General features: G+C 39.4%; 2 protein-coding genes across 3 annotated transcripts in view; one reads left to right on the top strand and one right to left on the bottom strand.

Moving 5' to 3' along the window:
* Positions 1-136: 136 nt before the first annotated feature.
* On the top strand, positions 137-9,254 carry ypel2b (yippee-like 2b). The gene is made up of 5 exons (XM_079480737.1): positions 137-351; positions 4,624-4,853; positions 5,046-5,089; positions 6,160-6,268; positions 7,088-9,254. The coding sequence occupies exons 2-5, from the start codon at positions 4,737-4,739 to the stop codon at positions 7,175-7,177; spliced, it is 360 nt and encodes a 119-aa protein (XP_079336863.1). The 5' UTR covers positions 137-351; positions 4,624-4,736; the 3' UTR covers positions 7,178-9,254.
* A 5,548-nt stretch (positions 9,255-14,802) lies between these two features.
* hip1 (huntingtin interacting protein 1) overlaps positions 14,803-18,494 on the bottom strand; it is a 34,416-nt gene continuing 30,724 nt past the window's right edge. For both annotated transcript variants that reach the window (XM_079481841.1, XM_079481842.1), the window contains exons 30-31: positions 18,211-18,328; positions 14,803-17,975 (exon numbers count right to left, since the gene is read on the bottom strand). In XM_079481841.1, the coding sequence (XP_079337967.1) occupies positions 17,965-17,975; positions 18,211-18,328 (129 nt within the window). In that variant the 3' untranslated portion in view covers positions 14,803-17,964. The remainder of the gene's footprint in view (positions 17,976-18,210; positions 18,329-18,494) is intronic.

Genomic DNA, 18,494 nt, shown 5'->3' on the forward strand with positions numbered 1-18,494 from the left:
ATAAACTCTTCAACTAGTCGCAGGTAGACAACCGCACACGATATGATTGGTCGATTTTACCCACTACGGCCAATCAGCGAATTGTTGCCATGCATCTGCGTCTCGGTGATTGGCGGAAGCACTTGTCATTTCTCCCGTAGGTGATGCACAGTGTCTCCGTGCCCGGGCGAAACTTGCTTCACGCGCTGGTTTATATACACCGCGTCCACGCTGGCCGTGAAAAGAACACGAGCGGGACATTTCCGTGATAGGAATGCGCATGCAAAGCTTGACGTGAATCCCGATTCACTTGAACCGCGGAGGAGGAGGACGCGCGTTCGCTTCACAAAGCCCGTTTTCTTCTTTTCAAAGGTAGGCGAGCGATGTTTAAAAAGTAGCCAAATTTGAAACTTTGGTCTAAATGCCAACAATGGTGCGTTTGAATGAGTGCGTCTGGTCACGAGGGAGGCTTTGTGTGACCGGAGATGCTCTGTTTTGGACAGGGTGATGTGATGCGGGTCCGCAGTGGAGCTTGTTTATCTCACACCTCCACGCGCGTTCCCGCGCCCCGAGCATCTGCTCAGCAGCTTTACCGCAGCGCTTTAACCGTGACATAATGTGTCATATTTGACAGTTCTCTCTTTAATCGTTCTGTTCGCGTGCCATCGGTACGAAATAAACACATTTGTGCATTACTGCAAGCATTGTTGACCACTGCAGTAAAGCCTGCGTCATAAATTTGACATTGCAGATCCTTATGTGCTGCATAGACTGTGCAGTATTGAAAACTTATAGTGTCTGTTCTAGTGAAATACATAAATACTACTTGAGTTATTGCAGTATTGGGTAGTTGGGTTAGTTAGACACCTGTTAAAGTGGCACATTTCAACAAGTCAAGTTTTATAGAGCCTTGAAGGTGCAGTGATGTAGGACGGTGTGCTAGGTTCAATAGGGTGCTTGGGATGCCCAGAATAAGTGGCAATAGGGCAGTGTGGCTGAACCCATGGCCCACACACCGTCTGTTATCAGTGCATTGGGTATCAAAAACAGCAAAACATTTTAACCGAGTTATTTCACGAAACTTGAAAAATTGTTTGAATCGGTAATCGGTTTTCCGGTCTCTTACATGCCTACTGGACCCCTTCAGGAGGTTGTGCTGACAGAAGTGATTTCAGAAAACACGATTCAATACAATGTAGAGATAACATTCATCAACATCAAACATTCAGGTCTTACGCTTGTTCTTGTTGCATTATACGAAGTAACTGTCTGCGCGTGATAAACTGCATACGTGAATGCAAAATGGATCTAATGCGATCGAATAGGGAGACTTATCAAATCTGATTGAAATTTTCACGAACCGCTCGGAGATTGCATGTGCTGTGACATCATACTGCATTATAGCATTGTCCTACTTTACATCGTTTAACCAGAGGGGTGTGTGTGGCCGGGGTGTTGTAAAAGTCATGTTAAAGATGGGACACAACACAAGGACACACTTATTCCCCTCTTTTCTGTTGCTGGTGTTAACCCCATCAGCTCTGCTCCCGTTACATAAGGAAAGAAATGGTTTTCTATAGGAGGTCTATAGGATCCAGTGTTGTTTGGTTGTAAACGTTCTTTTGTGTTCTGCAGAAAACAGTCCCAAGGATGGAACGGTTGGTATCGGGGGTACCCATTCACTTACATTGGTTAACTTTTGTGTCCAGACAATAGAATGAATAGGTACCGCCGTTGTTGGGTTACCAACATTCTTCAAAATATCATCTTTTGTGTTCTGCACAAAAGTCGTACAGGTTTGGGATGACACGAGGGTGAGAAAATGATTACAGAATTTTCATTTTTGGGTGAACTGTCCCTTTAAAAGTGTTAAAAATGAAAAAGAATGTTCTGTGCCATGCAGAACTTTCTGGCATAATGTTAGGATGTTGTGGGTGGTCTCCAGTGGTTTGCTATGCATTTGTGAAGGAGTTTTAAGTGTCTTTTAGTGTGTTGTTACGCATTTTGTGTTTAATACTTAATATTACTCAATTCTCTAATCCTAAATATAAGCAATCGTTATGCCGTTCCTTGTGTCAGCACCACTAAAATGTTGATCTTTTATTTCTATAGCCAATTCCCATGTACCTACACCTGTCTTTTAGTGATGTCATAAGGAACATCGATCTGTAAATGTGCTTAGATCAGATATTGTCTGCTCTTGGTTAGGGTACAAACATCACTCAACTCCTTGTTTGGTGCCCTTTCGTGATCTGTGGCAAAGTTCATGTTTTGGATCAGCGGTCAGCGTTTAAACCAGTTGTGCCTGATGGTTCATAACTGTTCACGGATCAGAGCTCGGCTGATTCCTTTTGCCTGCATGATGAAACCATACTGAGGATCTCTCTCTCTCTCTCTCTTTGTTTTTATTGATCCTCCTGTTACGGCAATACGAAACCTGGATTCAATTTGCAGCTGACTAGGAAAGAAGGCAAACGCAAATTTTCCTCTAAATACATGCTTGGGTTTAACAGTATATTACAAAACACGAAAAGGTAGATTCGAGATTTAGACATTTGTGGAACAAGCAGCCAATTTCCCCAAAGTTCCATGTACCCTGTTGCAGGATTAGCATTGCATTTGTTTTTGCACATAGCCGGAGCGTCAAAGTTTTTAAGTTTTGTAGCACAGGCCAAACTGTTTTAGCACAAGAATGCATCTGTTATCATCTTTTAAAAAATGACAAGTTCAGGTCATCACCTAAATAGACACGTAACTGAAAAAGGACATTATCGTTATACAAATGGATAAATTAGGGCCGTATGGTTTCAGTTTTTACCAAATCCTTTTTAATTCTGTATTTTCAATATTTTACAGTACTTTTATGGCGAAATACTACTGTCTAGTAAAACATAGTATTTACTACAGTAAAATGATTGTGGACTATAGTGTATTTTAACCCTACTATAGTAAATATTAAAGTGTACTACACTGTTTACTACAGTTTATGCATTTCTTACAAGTACATTTTTTATAATTTTAAGCAGTTGGTCGCAAAGAGGCTTGAGCTTCAGTGTGTTTGGCAGTAGCTTCACACAAACAGTGAAATGCTGGTAAAATAAACTTAGAACAACTCTGTGGATGAAGTTCATGTGTTCATGTCCTCGTATAGTGAGATACAGACAAATCCACGAGTGTCACGGTTGTAACATGTTTGCAACTCATTCACCGACAGACACGCATAACAAGCAATTACATATTTAAATTGTAGAATTCCGCTTTTGTGATAGTGGTGTGCCATTAGTTAACCTCACACACAAACAAGCACAATGACAAACGCACCTCACACAAACAAGCCGCTCTTTCTAATGCACCTGCCAAACTGTATCGACACGCATGCTACACTATTTTCTTAGCACAGACCGATTTTTTGTAGCATATGCAACATATATGTATACTGTACAACCCTGGATCCAATAGCTTAACCGGCAAACAGATTCAGCAGAAAGTCACAACTTTATAGTCTGCCAACCTGCACCAGTATAGGACCGATTTATGCTGGTCTAAGATGGTTTTATTTTCAGAACGGGTTTGGACCAGTTAGTGTTTTTTTAAAGTGAAAGTTCACCCAAAAAAGACAATTCTGTCATAATTGACTCATCTTCATAAAAATGTTGGTAACCAAACCACATTGGTTCCCATTGACTTCTTTTGAATAGACACAAAAATCTATGTGTACCGCCGTTGTTTGGTTAACAAGCTTATCCAAAATATCTTAAACGATGATAGAATTTTCAATTTCGGGTGAACTATCACTTGAAAATGAAACCTCGAATGTTCAAGACTCTAGAGTAGGCTACGACTACACCATTAGTAATCCACTCTTACCACAAATTGAGATTCATAGACAAAATGGTCTTAAATTTCAAGCTAAATGCAATACAGAGACGAAAGCAGTAAATGTGTTTCCATAGTCTATATGCATATCTTCTTATTGGGTTAAACATGTATACAACTTAAATAAATGCATACATTTTTATGTACATTTTCATCCAGTGTTTTTGTACACTTTATTCTGAGTCTTCTCATCGTGACATCTTTGATCCCTGAAATACCCTCTCACGATCAGGGTGTGGAGACGGGGCGAGAGTGGGTCACCGAAATGCGAGTTTATTTGTGGATGTGTGTTTGCCCCGTCGACGGCTGTGTGTTGGTGTGGGTAATTGCTTCTGGCCTATCAGTAGATTCTTTATACTCCAGCCCCACGCTTTGGCTTGGAAACAACACAAAGAACATAAAAGCTGCTTTTTCTCAGAGGTCTTAAGAAGTGCTCTCCTCTGCCACTACAAACTAAGCCTACTAAATGAAGTGAGTCAAGTAACAAAGCAGTATCAGACTGCTGCGCTCAAACACATGTGCTCACCGATAGACATTTTGAAAGGTAAAGTGTGTCATCTCACTAGTGGCATTAAACAGATATTTAATAACTAGATTTTCATAGAAGAAAATGGACGGTTGTTAGGGTGCACATCCAGTGTATTCACAATCTGTACATTACTCTGGATTTGAAAAGGTTCAATTTGAAATTGTAAAATAGGCACTTTGCACATTGCACCTGCTTAAGGAAGATATCTCATCCCAGTATATTTCTTTGTGTGTTTACAGGTGTATACCTCCCACTCCGCCCCACCACGGCCCTCACCTGTGTGTTGCGGTGCTTCCCCTGTGAGCCGACCTGGGCCGGCAGCCCCTTCTTGCACCGCCCGCCGACCCGGCCCATGGTCACCATGACGCGCTCCAAAACTTTCCAGGCGTACCTGCCCAGCTGTCATCGCACCTACAGCTGCATCCACTGCAGAGCACACCTCGCCAATCACGACGAGCTCATCTCCAAGGTAACTAACCAGATGTGAGTTAATGGCCCGACGACAAGGCAGGAACAAATACGTTTGTTCACCGTACAACGCAAACACATTGAGATATGAACTTCACGTTTAACGTCACGGGTCAGGTCTGCTCAGCGTAATAAAAAGCTCTTTTAGATTTGAAAGTGACCTCATGTGTGACTTCTCTTTTATTCTCTTTAGTCTTTTCAAGGAAGTCAGGGCAGAGCGTATCTGTTCAACTCTGTGTAAGTCGTTTCAGTTTTTCATTTAAAAAGCTATTTCACTTAACTTCATTGTTTTTGTTGGTACGTTAATGAGGATTTTATGTTTCATACGCACGAATAGATGGTCAAGTGAGGTGGTCATTAAATAAACACAGTGAAGGGGTTTTGTATTACAATGAAGGGGTTTGTTACACGGCTACATGGCACATGAGTGAATTATTGGACACAACATATTGAGTGGAAATATTTCATTCATCATTTGTAACAAATCCAAACCTTCTGCATATAGAATCTTAGTTTACTAAGCCAAGAAGACACAAAGCTCTAAACTGAAATCTGGTTATAATCACCTTTAAATATAATGTCATATATTTATATACTCAGTCCTTCTGAAAGCTCGTATGTTCAAATACTGGAAATAGAAAAACACTGTAGCCTTGACAAGCACTTTTTAATACTTTTTACTGGTTTGCGAAACTCAGTGACAAGCATAAAGGATGACTAATAAGAATGATGCATGAAAAAAAATCACAAAATATGGAGATACGAGGTTTCAGAAGGACAACGAAAACACAAGCTTCTGCGAAAAAATGTCCCAAAAGAGTTTGGTAAACTCTGCCCTGGGAATCATTATCATGTGATGACACGTGATGGATATACCACTGCGTGAGCTTTTCAATTTTTGTAGGAAATTCTAATAATAACACCGTAGGATTCAATTTGATATATACAGCTCTAGCGGAACTGTGGCATAAACTGTGTTCTATCAGTATTAGCAGTTGGTGAATAACATACCTCAGAATGTCACAGAATGAAGTATTCCAGAGAGCTGTGTAGTAAATATGAAATATTTAATAATGTGAAACATTTCAATCAAACTGTTAAAATAGCTTGAACGAATGGGCCAGGATCACTCAACCCCAGAATGCATTGTTTTTGAGGAATATCGGACCCCTGTAAGGTACGATTGACCAATCAGAATCAAGTATTCCAGTGAACAAGTGTTAGTGTATACCACTGTCATGTTCTACAATTGTCAAACTGTCATGTTCTGTACAATGTTGTGTCTGATTACAACTCTGTTTGTTCAGGGTGAATGTTGGATGCGGTCCTGCTGAGGAGAGGGTTTTGCTCACCGGGCTTCACGCAGTAGCAGACATCTACTGTGAAAACTGCAAAACCACGCTGGGCTGGAAATATGTAAGAAAACACAAGCAGACACAAAGACATCATAGCACATTTGTTAAAGAGGACATTATATCGACGAGCATTCTTTTGTAGACCTATTCTCCACAAAGCTTCCTTAACCCCAGAGTAACCGACATGGTCAAATATCTTAACCAAAATGAAATGTGTATATGACAACACAGATGAGTGAGAAACACAGATAGTTTGCAGATATAATCACACGTTTTTAATATGCGCTGATGTCGCGTGCCGATTGTTTTTTCCACATCTCAGTGCTGCTGGATTTCCGGTCGCCCTTGACGGCAGGATTATTGAGCATTATAGACACCCATAAACCAACACACAAAGATTTACATGTCCATCACGCCCACAGTGGCCACGATATTTATAAGCACGTCAGATATTTCTGAGTTATAGCCACAACTCTTGACCCAGTGACCGTTTGCTGATATCCGATGTGCTCTCTTCTGCCTGCCTTCTTCAGCTATAAAAAGAAATACAGACAAACAGGATATTAAATGTTGTAGCGATGCTCAGCGTTTTAGAGGAGCTAGATGTTTTTTTATATTGGGTATTATGAATTAAACATACTGTAAAAATTCGTTTTTTGGTTTATCATGCACTAGATTGATATTGTAAGCTTTGCGTAAGTGTGTATTTTACAGCAAATATATTTGATCTGTCTACGATTGCGAGGTGCAGTCAGCAGTTTCACCGTTTCAGCAGGTTACGACACACCGGGGCCACATAGTCATCCACTAATAATATGCATTGCACAAATGTCCTGGGATCAATACCTCTCCTCTTATTTTCCCCTTGCCCTCCTGCTAGGAACACGCCTTTGAGAGCAGTCAAAAGTACAAGGAGGGGAAGTTCATCATCGAACTCGCCCACATGATCAAGGATAACGGCTGGGAATGAACAGATGCCTGGGAGAGTCAAAGTGGATGACGGGTGGATGGTGAATGCGTGGGTGGATGACTGACTTTGGTTTGCCATTACCCTCTTAAACCTTAAACCGCTCCATCTCCTGCTGACACACACGCACCTCGTCCCCTGGTGCCCACCCGGACTGGTATCAGGAGAAAGAGAGGGCCGCCCCGGGTGGGCTTTGTGTGTCTGGAGGAGAGCACGTGCAGGTGCGTGTGTCCGCCCCACGACAGGTGGGAGCACACTGAGAAACATGAATGCATACACGAGGTGTACAGATATACTTGTATACACATAAAGCACGTCACGCTCATGGTCTACTGCTTCTACAATAAGCAGCTCTATTCATACGTGAATATGACATAAGGCAGGGCTCAGAGGACACGCTGCGTTTGGCAGGATCAGGCTCACGAGGGCTGATAGGGATTTCTCCACATTGTGTTAGGGAAAAACTGCCAGGCTGAAACAAATTCAGCTGATGATGGCACCAACTTCGTCAGCGTGGAGGCCTGGCACGTGCAGAAGGCACGGAGGGGCAGGGAGAGATCTCTGAATGGGGCTCTGATGGACCAACTTAAACGAATGACAGCCTGCGTGAGGTCTGAGAAGGGTTCAGATGAAGTGTATCATCCCTGCTTTTAAAGAGATAATTCACACAAAAATGAAAATTGGGTCATTAAATAAACATTATTTATTTAACCTGTTTGGAAACGGATTGAAGAATATCCTGGCCAGTTTTTTATTGTATAATAAAAGTGAATGGGGACAGGGACCGGATATGACATAAAAGCATGGTTTGCACGATATGTGGGTACAAACTAAAATCAGTTGTTGAGCAAATACATAAAGTATGTAATAAAACTCTTTACAATAACGATTTGAATCATATGAGCTGTCTGTGACAATTTTATGGAAAATGCAAAACCATAGTAGGTCGACTGCCATAGTAGGGAAAATTGATTTGCTCATTTCTTTGTTCTGTTGAACACAAAAGAAGATATTTGGGAGCAGGTTGGAAAGCAAACCGTTCTACGGCTATGGTAGTCAATGATTGCCTAAAACTGTTTGGTTACAAGCATTCCTTCAAATATCTTTCTCCGTGTTCATCAGATTTGGAACTTCAGAGTTGAGTAAATGATGACAGAATTGTAATTTGTGGGTCAAAAAGTAATTTTTGCTGAAATCTTTCACTTTTACTAGCTGTGAGTAACTCTGCAAGTTAAACTCGATAAACAAATCAATCCGATTCATAAAAATAGAAATCTATACCTTATTAATGAATAAATAAATCAATACATTTACATTTTTGGTGAATTATCTCTTTCATGTAACAAGCATCTCATTGACTTTGGGAACATGCAGCCCCTGAATATTAACGTCAATGTAAACCTTAATGTATAGCAGTTTGAGAAACGTGTTGTATTTGGACATCTTTGTGTCTGTGCTCCATGTTAACAGTTTGTGCTGGTCCCAGTTTCAAGGTGTTTATTTGTACCAAGTGTTCTTGCTGTCAGTAAAGTCTTTTGGGACGAATACGATGAGACTGTAAACAGACTCTCCTTTAGATTCCTAGAATTAAAAAAACAAACCACTCTTGACAGCTCCTCTGTGCCCAAGACAACTGAAACACACTTTATCGTCAACAAAATTAACCAAAGACCCAATAGAAAATTAGTTGACCGAAACATGGAATTGCTTTTTTATTAGCTTGAAGCAGAAAATGGTGGCATGTGAGATTGTCGAAAGGTGAGCTTATATTTCTCTATGAATTTGTATTATTTACTTGTTGAAATGATGTGGAAAAATATATGTGTATAAAACTATTTATTCACCATTACAGCTGATTTTCATGTGTGTCAGGGCCTACTGTAAATTGTTGCATTTGTTTTAAATTATGATTGTCATCTTAGCATTATCAAACTTGATGTCTGGACACCAAATTTACTACTTTTGTACTCTAGCAGGACGTTTCAACTGTAGTGCATTTTATAAATGGATGAGGATAATGATGTTGTGGCACTCCCATCAATATTGATATAAAATATCAATAAAGTTGAAATATTGATCGATTTGCATGATGTTCTTTTCAGGTAATTACCATAACTACACGTAGATTTTTTAAAGAAACCAGAATTTAAGGGCTAATTTGGAACCCCAAAATAAAAAAAATGGTTTACTCTCCTCAAGTTGTTTCAAACCTGTATAAGTTTCTTTGTTAAAGATATTTTAAAGAATGTGGGAAACTTAACAGTTCTGGGGCACCATTGGCCATCATAGTAGATTTTAACCACTGTTATAGCAGTCAATGGCGACCCAGAACTGTTTCGTTATTCTTCAAAATATATTTTCTTGTGTTCAGCAGAACAACGAAATGTTTACAGGCTTGGAACAACTTAAGGGTTAGTAAATGATGATTGAATTAACATTTTTGGGTGAACTGTTCCTTTAGGTTGCTTCTTTTCTTACAAAAAAAGTGGATGGGGAGTAGAGCGGTCGAAAGACGAAAAATGGCTTTGATTTAAAAAAAGTTCTCCCAGAAGGATTTCAAATGACTTTCAAAGACTTAAAATACAGCACACAAGTTGAATGTCACCACTTTTTTAGTCATTTTGAAAGCATGACAGCCAAACTTCGTTTCCCTTAGGAAGGAAACAAAAATAAAATTTAAGGTTCAACTTAGTTACCAAATACAGCCGAGTCGGCACGCTGACATAGAGAATGAGGTAAAAGTCCAGATGCGGGCTCACTGCAACAAAAAGAGCATTCTTTCAATATGGAGGAGCTTAAAAAAACAAGATGGTGGCTGCACTCCACACCACTGTTGTTCCAGGGACTGTGCCAGCCTTTCAGATACCCGACCATCTCCTCTTTACTCAGACAGATGGCTCTGTGTTTGCACTGGGGGCTGCGTCTCCTAGCAACTGGCTTTCTCTCTCCTCAAGTTGCGGAGGAGGCAGTGTAAGTGCGTGTCTGTGAAGAACTTGTGTCATTCGGTGTCTGGCCCCTGCGTTTAGCTCATACAGCTCACCGAGCGAGGTTGTTTAAGGTCTGCCGTGGTGTTTTTGTAACTGCGAAGGGGAATCGTATCACATACTGCTGATTAAATGCCACTACAGGAGTTGACAGATGATTGTATGGAGAGGAAGCACAGAAGAGAACCGTGTACAGAGTGAATGCAGACAGTATTTTTTATATTTTTCAACTGTATCCTTCTCTTTCCAGTCCTCAGCTGACCTTCTGCTCAAACAAGATAAGATGAAATGCCACTTGGGATCTTTCAGCACTGTGATTAAACAAAGAAGAAAGAAAGGAAGTCGGCACATAGTCAATATTCGTCATTTCATTAATGCAAGCCACAACATTTGCTGTGGCGTGCCGTGATCACAATGTGCCATTTTGGATGCTGCAGAACATAGAGAGGATTTTAGAGAGGACAGAAATGTAATATAATATACATAATTATGTCTATACACCAGGCGTATAAAGATGTTACGTTTTCAATAGGTTTAGTTATTTCTATCTACATACACCACGGGTCACCTTACATGGAATTCATAATGTTGTTTCTACAGTAGCCCTAAACGGACAACTGCTCTACAGAGTGCATTTTGTAAATACGTTATCTCCTTCTGAAGAGAAGCGAAAACATGATGACATAAGATGATCTTGGTCCTGTGTCAGTCACCGTATGCTTTGAAAGGGAAGGGTGTACTGAGCCCTTGGTTGCAATTCGCAACCTCACCAATAGATGCTACGACATTTCATACACTGGACCTTTACGCATGTTAGTTTTTTGCGCAAAGAAGGTTATTTATTTATATTTATATATTTAGCTGAAGCGTTTCAATGTCAGTAAATATCAGTTTACATTTACTTCTGCCATTATTTGTAATAATCCAGTGAGATTCTTGTATGCAGAGGGAGCCTGACAACCAGTGCTCCACATAGAGATCTGATCCCACCACCACTATTGACTCTGTCTGTTATTACATGAAGAAAAAACTGAAACACTAAATCCAGAAAAACTTACAAGACACTTAAAAGACCAGCAAAGCAACCTGAAAGGACAAAAGCTGCTTTGAACATAAAGGATGGTCACCAAATGTTGATTTAATTTAGTTATTAGAAGCGAATTAATAAATCATTCTTTTTGAAAGCATACCCATAGAATTTCTACACAAGCGCACAACGCTGTTCACAGTACACAGGGATCTTTTTTTGGACAGGTTCACCTTTATTAAAATAAATTATTATTGTATAACACGTTTTCTCTCTGTGTTGCATAGTTGTGCTTGGAATGTAAACTGAAGGTCTGATTTGAGAAGAATTTAGGGAGGTTTGTCTAAAAATGGCTCACAAAACATGTGTTAATTCCCCGGAGGAATGTTACTACAAAATATTACATTTCATCATTTAGCAGATACTTTTATCCAAAGTGACTTACAAATGAGGCAGAACAGTAGAAGCAATCAACAACTAAAAGAAGAATCGAGATGAGAGATTACAAATATTAAGCCAATCTTATTGTTTTTTCTGCTTATTTTTCTATTATTTGTATTATAAGAACAAATCCCACTGTGTATTCAATGAAGCGATTTTATTTGCCCTTCATGATATGACATTTGTACACATTTTGTCTCAATCTATAGCATGCGCCTCGTATTTTGATGCTTTCATCTATCCAGAGGGGAACTAAGAAACCTATACTGCAAAACTCTTATTTGTTTGTCACGAACGAAAGTTACATAGGCTTGATTCGACCTGAAATGAAACAAATGCTGATAACATTGTGTTGTTGGGATGAGCTCTTCCTTGAATAAATGCAGGAGGCATAGTAGCCGTATCCAGCCGTAAGAGGAGGTGTCTGGGGAGGCAATGAGTCAGCAAAAAAACCAAAGAACGAGTGCACTCATGTTCCTGAGACGACTGCAGCAGGAAACGAGGGCTCTCGGAGCAGATCGGGTTCTGTTTATTGGCTGGTGAAAGTGGAGTCCTTGGGGAGAACCGTCTTTTATTGGCCAATGACCTCACATCTTCCTTTACATCCAAGCGCTGTTATGTAACGTCTACTCTCTGGACAAAGCCGCTGTGGGCAAAAGCAAATCCTTTAAGATTGAGTTCACCTCAAAGTGCAAATGCTGCCTGCTTTCTTATGAGGAACATAGATGCTAAATCTTTACTTTTCATTTTTGAGTGAACTATAGCTTTAAGATGACAGAGTTTGGTGCATTGGCTCATTTTAAAGGGATACTTCACCCCAAAGTAAACATTCTGTCATCGTTTGCTCACCTTTGAGTTGTTCCAAATGTGTTTACATTTCTTTGTTTTTTGGAAGAATGCTTGTAACCAAACAGACCTCGACCCCCATTGACTGCCATAGTAGGAACAAATACAATGGTAGTCAAAAGTGCCTCAGAACTGTTTGTTTTCCTACATTCTTCGAAATGTCTTCTTTTGTGTTCAGCAAGATCTGTTTGGTTATAAGCATTCTTCCAAATATCTTTCTCCGTGTGCATCAGAACAAAGAAATGTATACACATTTGGAACAACTCGAGGGTGAGTGAACGATGACAGAATTTACATTTTTTGGTGCCTTACTTTTCCAACAAATGACATTCACAAGCATCACTCCATAAGCAATTTATACTCAATTTGGTCTTCAGCCCTTGTGGTTTCAAGAGAATCCACAGGAACCTGATGGAGTGTTAGTGTAGCTCCGGATGCTAAAAATAGCCGATGTGTTTCAGTGAGTCAAAACTCTGCAGTAAAGACTGACTCAGAGACAGACACACAACACAGACTGGTGCATTGACACAATGAACCGAGATACAGAAGAGATCGTCATGAGGGAGTGTGTATACCGCAAACCGCAGTTCAACGTTAGGCTATGTATCGCGATGTAAACCAATATCTTGTGTACATTTCACTACCTCATATATTGTGTTACAAACAAACCTATTGCCAAGCCAAGATTTCTTTCATTTCATCTTTTGTTTAGGGATTGTGGCAATCTCTGCATTTGTTTATGATTGACCTAGACTGCATCTTTGCATCTCGCGTTTCACCCCTTCATGCATGAATTTATGACAACCTCCGTCATGATTTGTTTCATTTTTGGCAAATACATTACAGTCTGTGTTTTGTTTTGTTGTTTTAGCTGTCCAGTGACCTCTTTAATTGCGTGGAATAGTTAGCCTGATATTATTAATAATATATAAAGGTTGATATAATTTTTTTATCATATTTGGTGAACTATGACAGAATTCCTTAAAATGAAAGTTTACCTAAAAAGAAATCTAATTATCATTTCCTATGATCTTTTCCTGACCCTCATTATATTCAAAACTTTTATATGACTCTTTCTTCTGTGGAAGATATTGGGAGCAATGGGTCCGCACAAAAGAAATAAATGGGGGCCATTGTTGTTTGGTTCCCAGTATACATTAAAATACCTTTTGCGTTCCGCAGAAAAAAGTCAAACTTTGGTTTGGAATGACATGAGGGTGAGTAAATAATGACTTTCACCAGCACTCCATTATCACTAAACCATCTCTGGTTAATTTCAACAAACATTGCAAGCGTATAGTGTTCTAGGGAAGTAACCCACAAAACCTTTTGTTAAACATTTAACTAAGCACTGCAAATAGTGCCCAACAGTAAAATGTGCCATACACATAAACTAGGAACGGCCACAGTATTATTTCTAGATATTAAACAGCTATAATGCAAATATTTCAAATATATGTACTTGAAATGGTCATTTGTTTCTTAAAGTATCTGCAACTTTTGTACTTTGTCACTATGTGGAACAAAAAGTTAAAGGGATAGTTCACTCAAAACTGGACATGCTGTTATCACTTGTTTACCTTCATCTTATTTCAAAACCAAATGCTCTTTCGTGAAACAGATTGTACAACATTAGTATATAAAATGAGTTAACCTTTTTACTGATGCTGATAATCATGAAAAGACAGACATGGTTGTACGTTGGAAGGTACTCTAGAAGTCTTACAATGCACATACTGTATATAGATCAAGGAAGTCAACAACTTTTGGCCATTGGTATTTCTTAAATCCTGCGTACTGCATCGGTTGTCCCTTCATAGCCTGTAGGCCACGGTTGTTAGCAGAATCTGTGGCCATCACTCATTTCTGATATGAAACTTCAAAATGTACATAAAACCAGGGTGCAAACCATAAAGGCGTTAATCCTTTAACAGTAACATTAACAGTATACCCACTTCTCCAGGCACCACTACACCACTGGCTATAGTCCATTATCATGAGTTATATTGGGTCTATATTTATACCTCAAATAAAATTGAAACAACTTAATTATACAAGTAATTTGAATTGAAAAGTAGTAAGAATATATTCCCTGATCTGTACAGCAGTAGATTTAGTGAAATGTGGTGGGATCTTCAACTATTGCTATGCTGAATAAGAAATTCCACTTAAATAACAAAATATCTCATGGAGATGCTTAATCTGAATAAATGTCACAACATTCCCTCTAAAAACCTGAGTAATGCTGTGTAAGACATCATGTACCGCGATATTTCATAATAATCTTACCCACGTTCATTCTCAATCGACAAAACCAATAGGCTACCAATGATTTTAATGAGTGAAATATTTATTTAAAAACTGAAAAATAAAACAAACCCACACATAGTTTTAGTAGTATATCATACAAAGACATTATCCAAAATGTTATTGAGCGTTTCGTTTGTTTTCCTCATTGACGAAAGAGAGAGGCAGTTGAGTGGCTGAGCTGGTTAAGACTATATCCAAATCTAAATGAAATCAACTGAAACCGTAGGTCTTGACACTCCACAAAATGTAAATTAAATAGGCTACCCAGTGTCGCAACTTAACATCCAAAGCAGTGCAAGAAGAAAAACAATACCAGGCTATTGCATAACAACACGAGGGATATACAGTAGGCCATCAAATCTCTCACACAGCATCCACACACGCACACATTCAGAGCAAACATTATATTAGTAGCCTATTAAACAACACACGCGCACATCTCAAATCATGTTCGTATAGTCTTCAAACTCAAGTTGTGGATTTTATTTAGTTAGCTAACAGGTGAAGATTTGCTTTGTGGAGAAGTTGAGGTAACGGTGGTTTGTATCATGTCCCTGGACCGAGCCGAAGTTCATGTCAGTCCTGGTTTAAACATGTACTGCTGGCAGACAGTTGTGGTCTACAAGGCTATGTGGTCTACATTGCTATTGCCAACTGCGCTGGGCAGACCTCTCAAACCTTCTCCTCGTGCATTTCTTTAGAATGGATAAAAATCCAGGTCATATCTCAGCCAAGAAATCATGCATCTAAGGAAATATTTTTAGCATTGTGAAATTCACATTACTGCGGTGCACTTAAAATACACTTGTATAAATAACATACAGCCGCGTAAAACATTAAGACACCATGTCATTTATTCTAGATGTATGGTGTCATTCCAGTCCAGGGGCTGTTGAATTTCAACAAAATCAAACCTCAGGAGTGACAAAATAATCAAATAAAAATGTTCAACTTTTCCAAATTTGTACAAATATTACTGTTCAATTGCTTTAAAGTGAATATGAACTTGTTTTCTTTGCAGTATTTTGAGTCTGGAAAAAATACAGAGCATCGTTTCTGTTATTTTGACCTATTCTCAATTTCCTTCTGCAAATAGAAACAGTATTTTATTTGATATTTGGGAGAATGTTGTTAGTTTATAGAATGAAACAAAGATGCTCATTATAAAAACTGAAAATAATTTTGAGATGGTCTCTTAATGTTTTCCACAGCTTTATATTAATGCTAGACTTAATAGTTAATATTCTACTGCACATTTACGGATATACACGTTTCATTTCCAAATACACCTGGTCCTAAAACAAGACATTTTGTTTTTCCTGACTTTATTTCAGTCCACTAGAACTAAAAGTAAGGTCCATAAATATTTGGACAGAAGCACATTTTTGTGATTTTAGTTGTGTATCGAAGTGTATTCGACTTACAGTTTTATAATGGACTTGTCTTAAAAGTGCACACCCTCATCTTTATTCATTAGTGTATTCACACCCAGATTAGATGAAGCATTATAAGCTGTTACATGCTTTATTTAAGATGAAATGATTTCAGGAAAAGCCCATACCTGTGAATAAAACAGCTTTTGATTCAACTGTCCAATTACATTTGGTCCCTAGAAAAAGGGGGGAGCTTCATATTAAAGAGCTGTGATTCCTAAAGCCTTCAGCTAATCTGGATGTGAATACACTCTAAATAAAGCTGAGAGTGTGCACTAAACGAATAACCATTATAAAACTGTAACTGGAATACACTTGGATGCACTGTTAAAATAACAAAAAATGTGCTTCTGTCCAAATATATTAATGGACCTAACCGTATAACCCATACGTGCATTTAGTAACCGTTTAGAGGTACATCAATGTGAAAAGTAGTGTGCTGCAAGCTCAAGACACAAAAGAACCACATCAGAAGCTAAGAGCCACATCTGCTCTATCGATTTCTCCATGATCTCAGCATCACCAATCCACAACTGAAAAACACACACCAGCCTAATGCTACTCAGATCAAGATTTCAAATGTCTTTTGAGGGAATGTGATCCTTGACCTTTATTTCCCTTTGGAAGGCACGGAAGTCTCACCTCACCTCATTGTGAAGGGGTGTGTACAAGTGGACAATGGTTATTAACAGATACTGATCGTATTAACAGCACTTAAGTGTAAACCGAAGAAGCTCCAGTCCTGGAAAACCAAATCTCGCTTTTTTCTGAACTATTCCAGACTGTCGCTAATACATGTTTAATATGAAGTCTCCTCTATCTGTGCTGGGGACACTATGACCTAATACAGAGCTATTAAAAAACAATGATTTCTAGCTCGACGCGAGGTCACGAAAACAGTCAGTTCATTTACAGTCATGGACTTGAAGTTGGTGACAGTTTTGCCCGAAGATGTCGTTAGACAAACGTCATAGTTGTCCCTAAAAGTGAACGTGGTTAAAAGCCTGAGGAAACCTGAAAATAAAACACCATCAAAAATATAACCGATACATTTACAAACGGAAAAGGTGAACCATAAAGACTTAAGTTGAGCTCTTAAATGTTTGCTAGTGTTTTGCTGTATTAGTCCACAGTGGGTCATCATAACACTTATTTTTGTCCATACTCCAAAAGCCACAGCTAAGGACGAGGGCGGTCTGTTTGTGGTGATCCTGTGACGGATATCCCTCTCACACTGAAGGTGGGGCCGGCGTTGAGGAATGCGTTTGAGAAGTGGAAGTGACACACCGGTGCTGTTTGTAGTCTGAAGTTACTTCCGGAGGGGTCACAGCACAGTGTCAACATTTCATGCAGATGGGGTGACTCACCCTTGTGCAATGCATCATGGTATGTTTGGTCTCACGGAGAGATTGTTCTCTAAGTTGGGGAGGAAAGGAAGGGTCGCTTCTCACAGTCTAGCGAGCCTGCACTTTCCTCTCTGTCCACTAGGTGGTGTGCAACCCATTCCAAATTCCACTTCTTTCCTCTCCCACCCCTTCGTCACAGAATGTCATCACACGCCAGCTAACATCGAACTCCACAGGCAAGGGGAGGGAGCATGTTAGAAAAAAGCACCTTTTATTTGGCTTTAATGTACAATACAAGAGAAAAGTTAATAAGTACAATAAAAACGGAGACGGGAAAGATATTGAGTATATAAAGAAGCTAAGCGCCCCCTCGGCAAGGCTGCGGAACAGAACGTGACGTGCTTCAACCCGTTCCTGGAGGAAAAAGAAAGACTGAATTACACGCAATTACACACATGCCTCCCTTCACACTAATAGTGAAATACATTCTTTATAGTTAGCCTGTAAATAACTCCTCCCACTGATCATTTGGGTAAATAACTTAAGGAAGAAAGAGTTTTGGTTAACTGACAGTTTGATACTAACTACATTGATGCATGTGAAGGACAGCTGTTTTTTTTTAGTGTGGTCATAGTTCAGGGAGTCTCACCTTCCTCTTCTCCTCCCCAGCCCTCCGCTACACCAGCGAGCTTATAATGCTTCTTTCTTAATTCACCCAAACGCTCCCTCTCTTTCTGAAGCCGCGTCTCCAGCTCCAAGACCAACACCTGAACAATACATCAGAGAGGCGGAAGTTATCACCATGGCCATTTTCATGAAGTGAAAAATTTGGTCTCTAATATATCAGCTTTTTCTTTACATTTAAAACTGTATTTGATGAAAGGCTATCAAAAATGTTTCCAAAGGAGTGAACTCTTCTTACAGGGTTAAAAC

Source organism: Barbatula barbatula (assembly GCF_947034865.1).
Source record: "Barbatula barbatula genome assembly, chromosome: 19".
NCBI classification, from domain to species: domain Eukaryota; kingdom Metazoa; phylum Chordata; class Actinopteri; order Cypriniformes; family Nemacheilidae; genus Barbatula; species Barbatula barbatula.

Bases quoted from the DNA above. Each gene is read 5' to 3' on its own strand.
- ypel2b (XM_079480737.1), top strand. From the start codon at position 4,737: ATGGTCACCATGACGCGCTCCAAAACTTTCCAGGCGTACCTGCCCAGC. The intron at 5,090-6,159 runs GTAAGTCGTTTC...CTGTTTGTTCAG, and splicing joins GCGTATCTGTTCAACTCTGT to GGTGAATGTTGGATGCGGTC. The intron at 6,269-7,087 runs GTAAGAAAACAC...CCCTCCTGCTAG, and splicing joins CCACGCTGGGCTGGAAATAT to GAACACGCCTTTGAGAGCAG.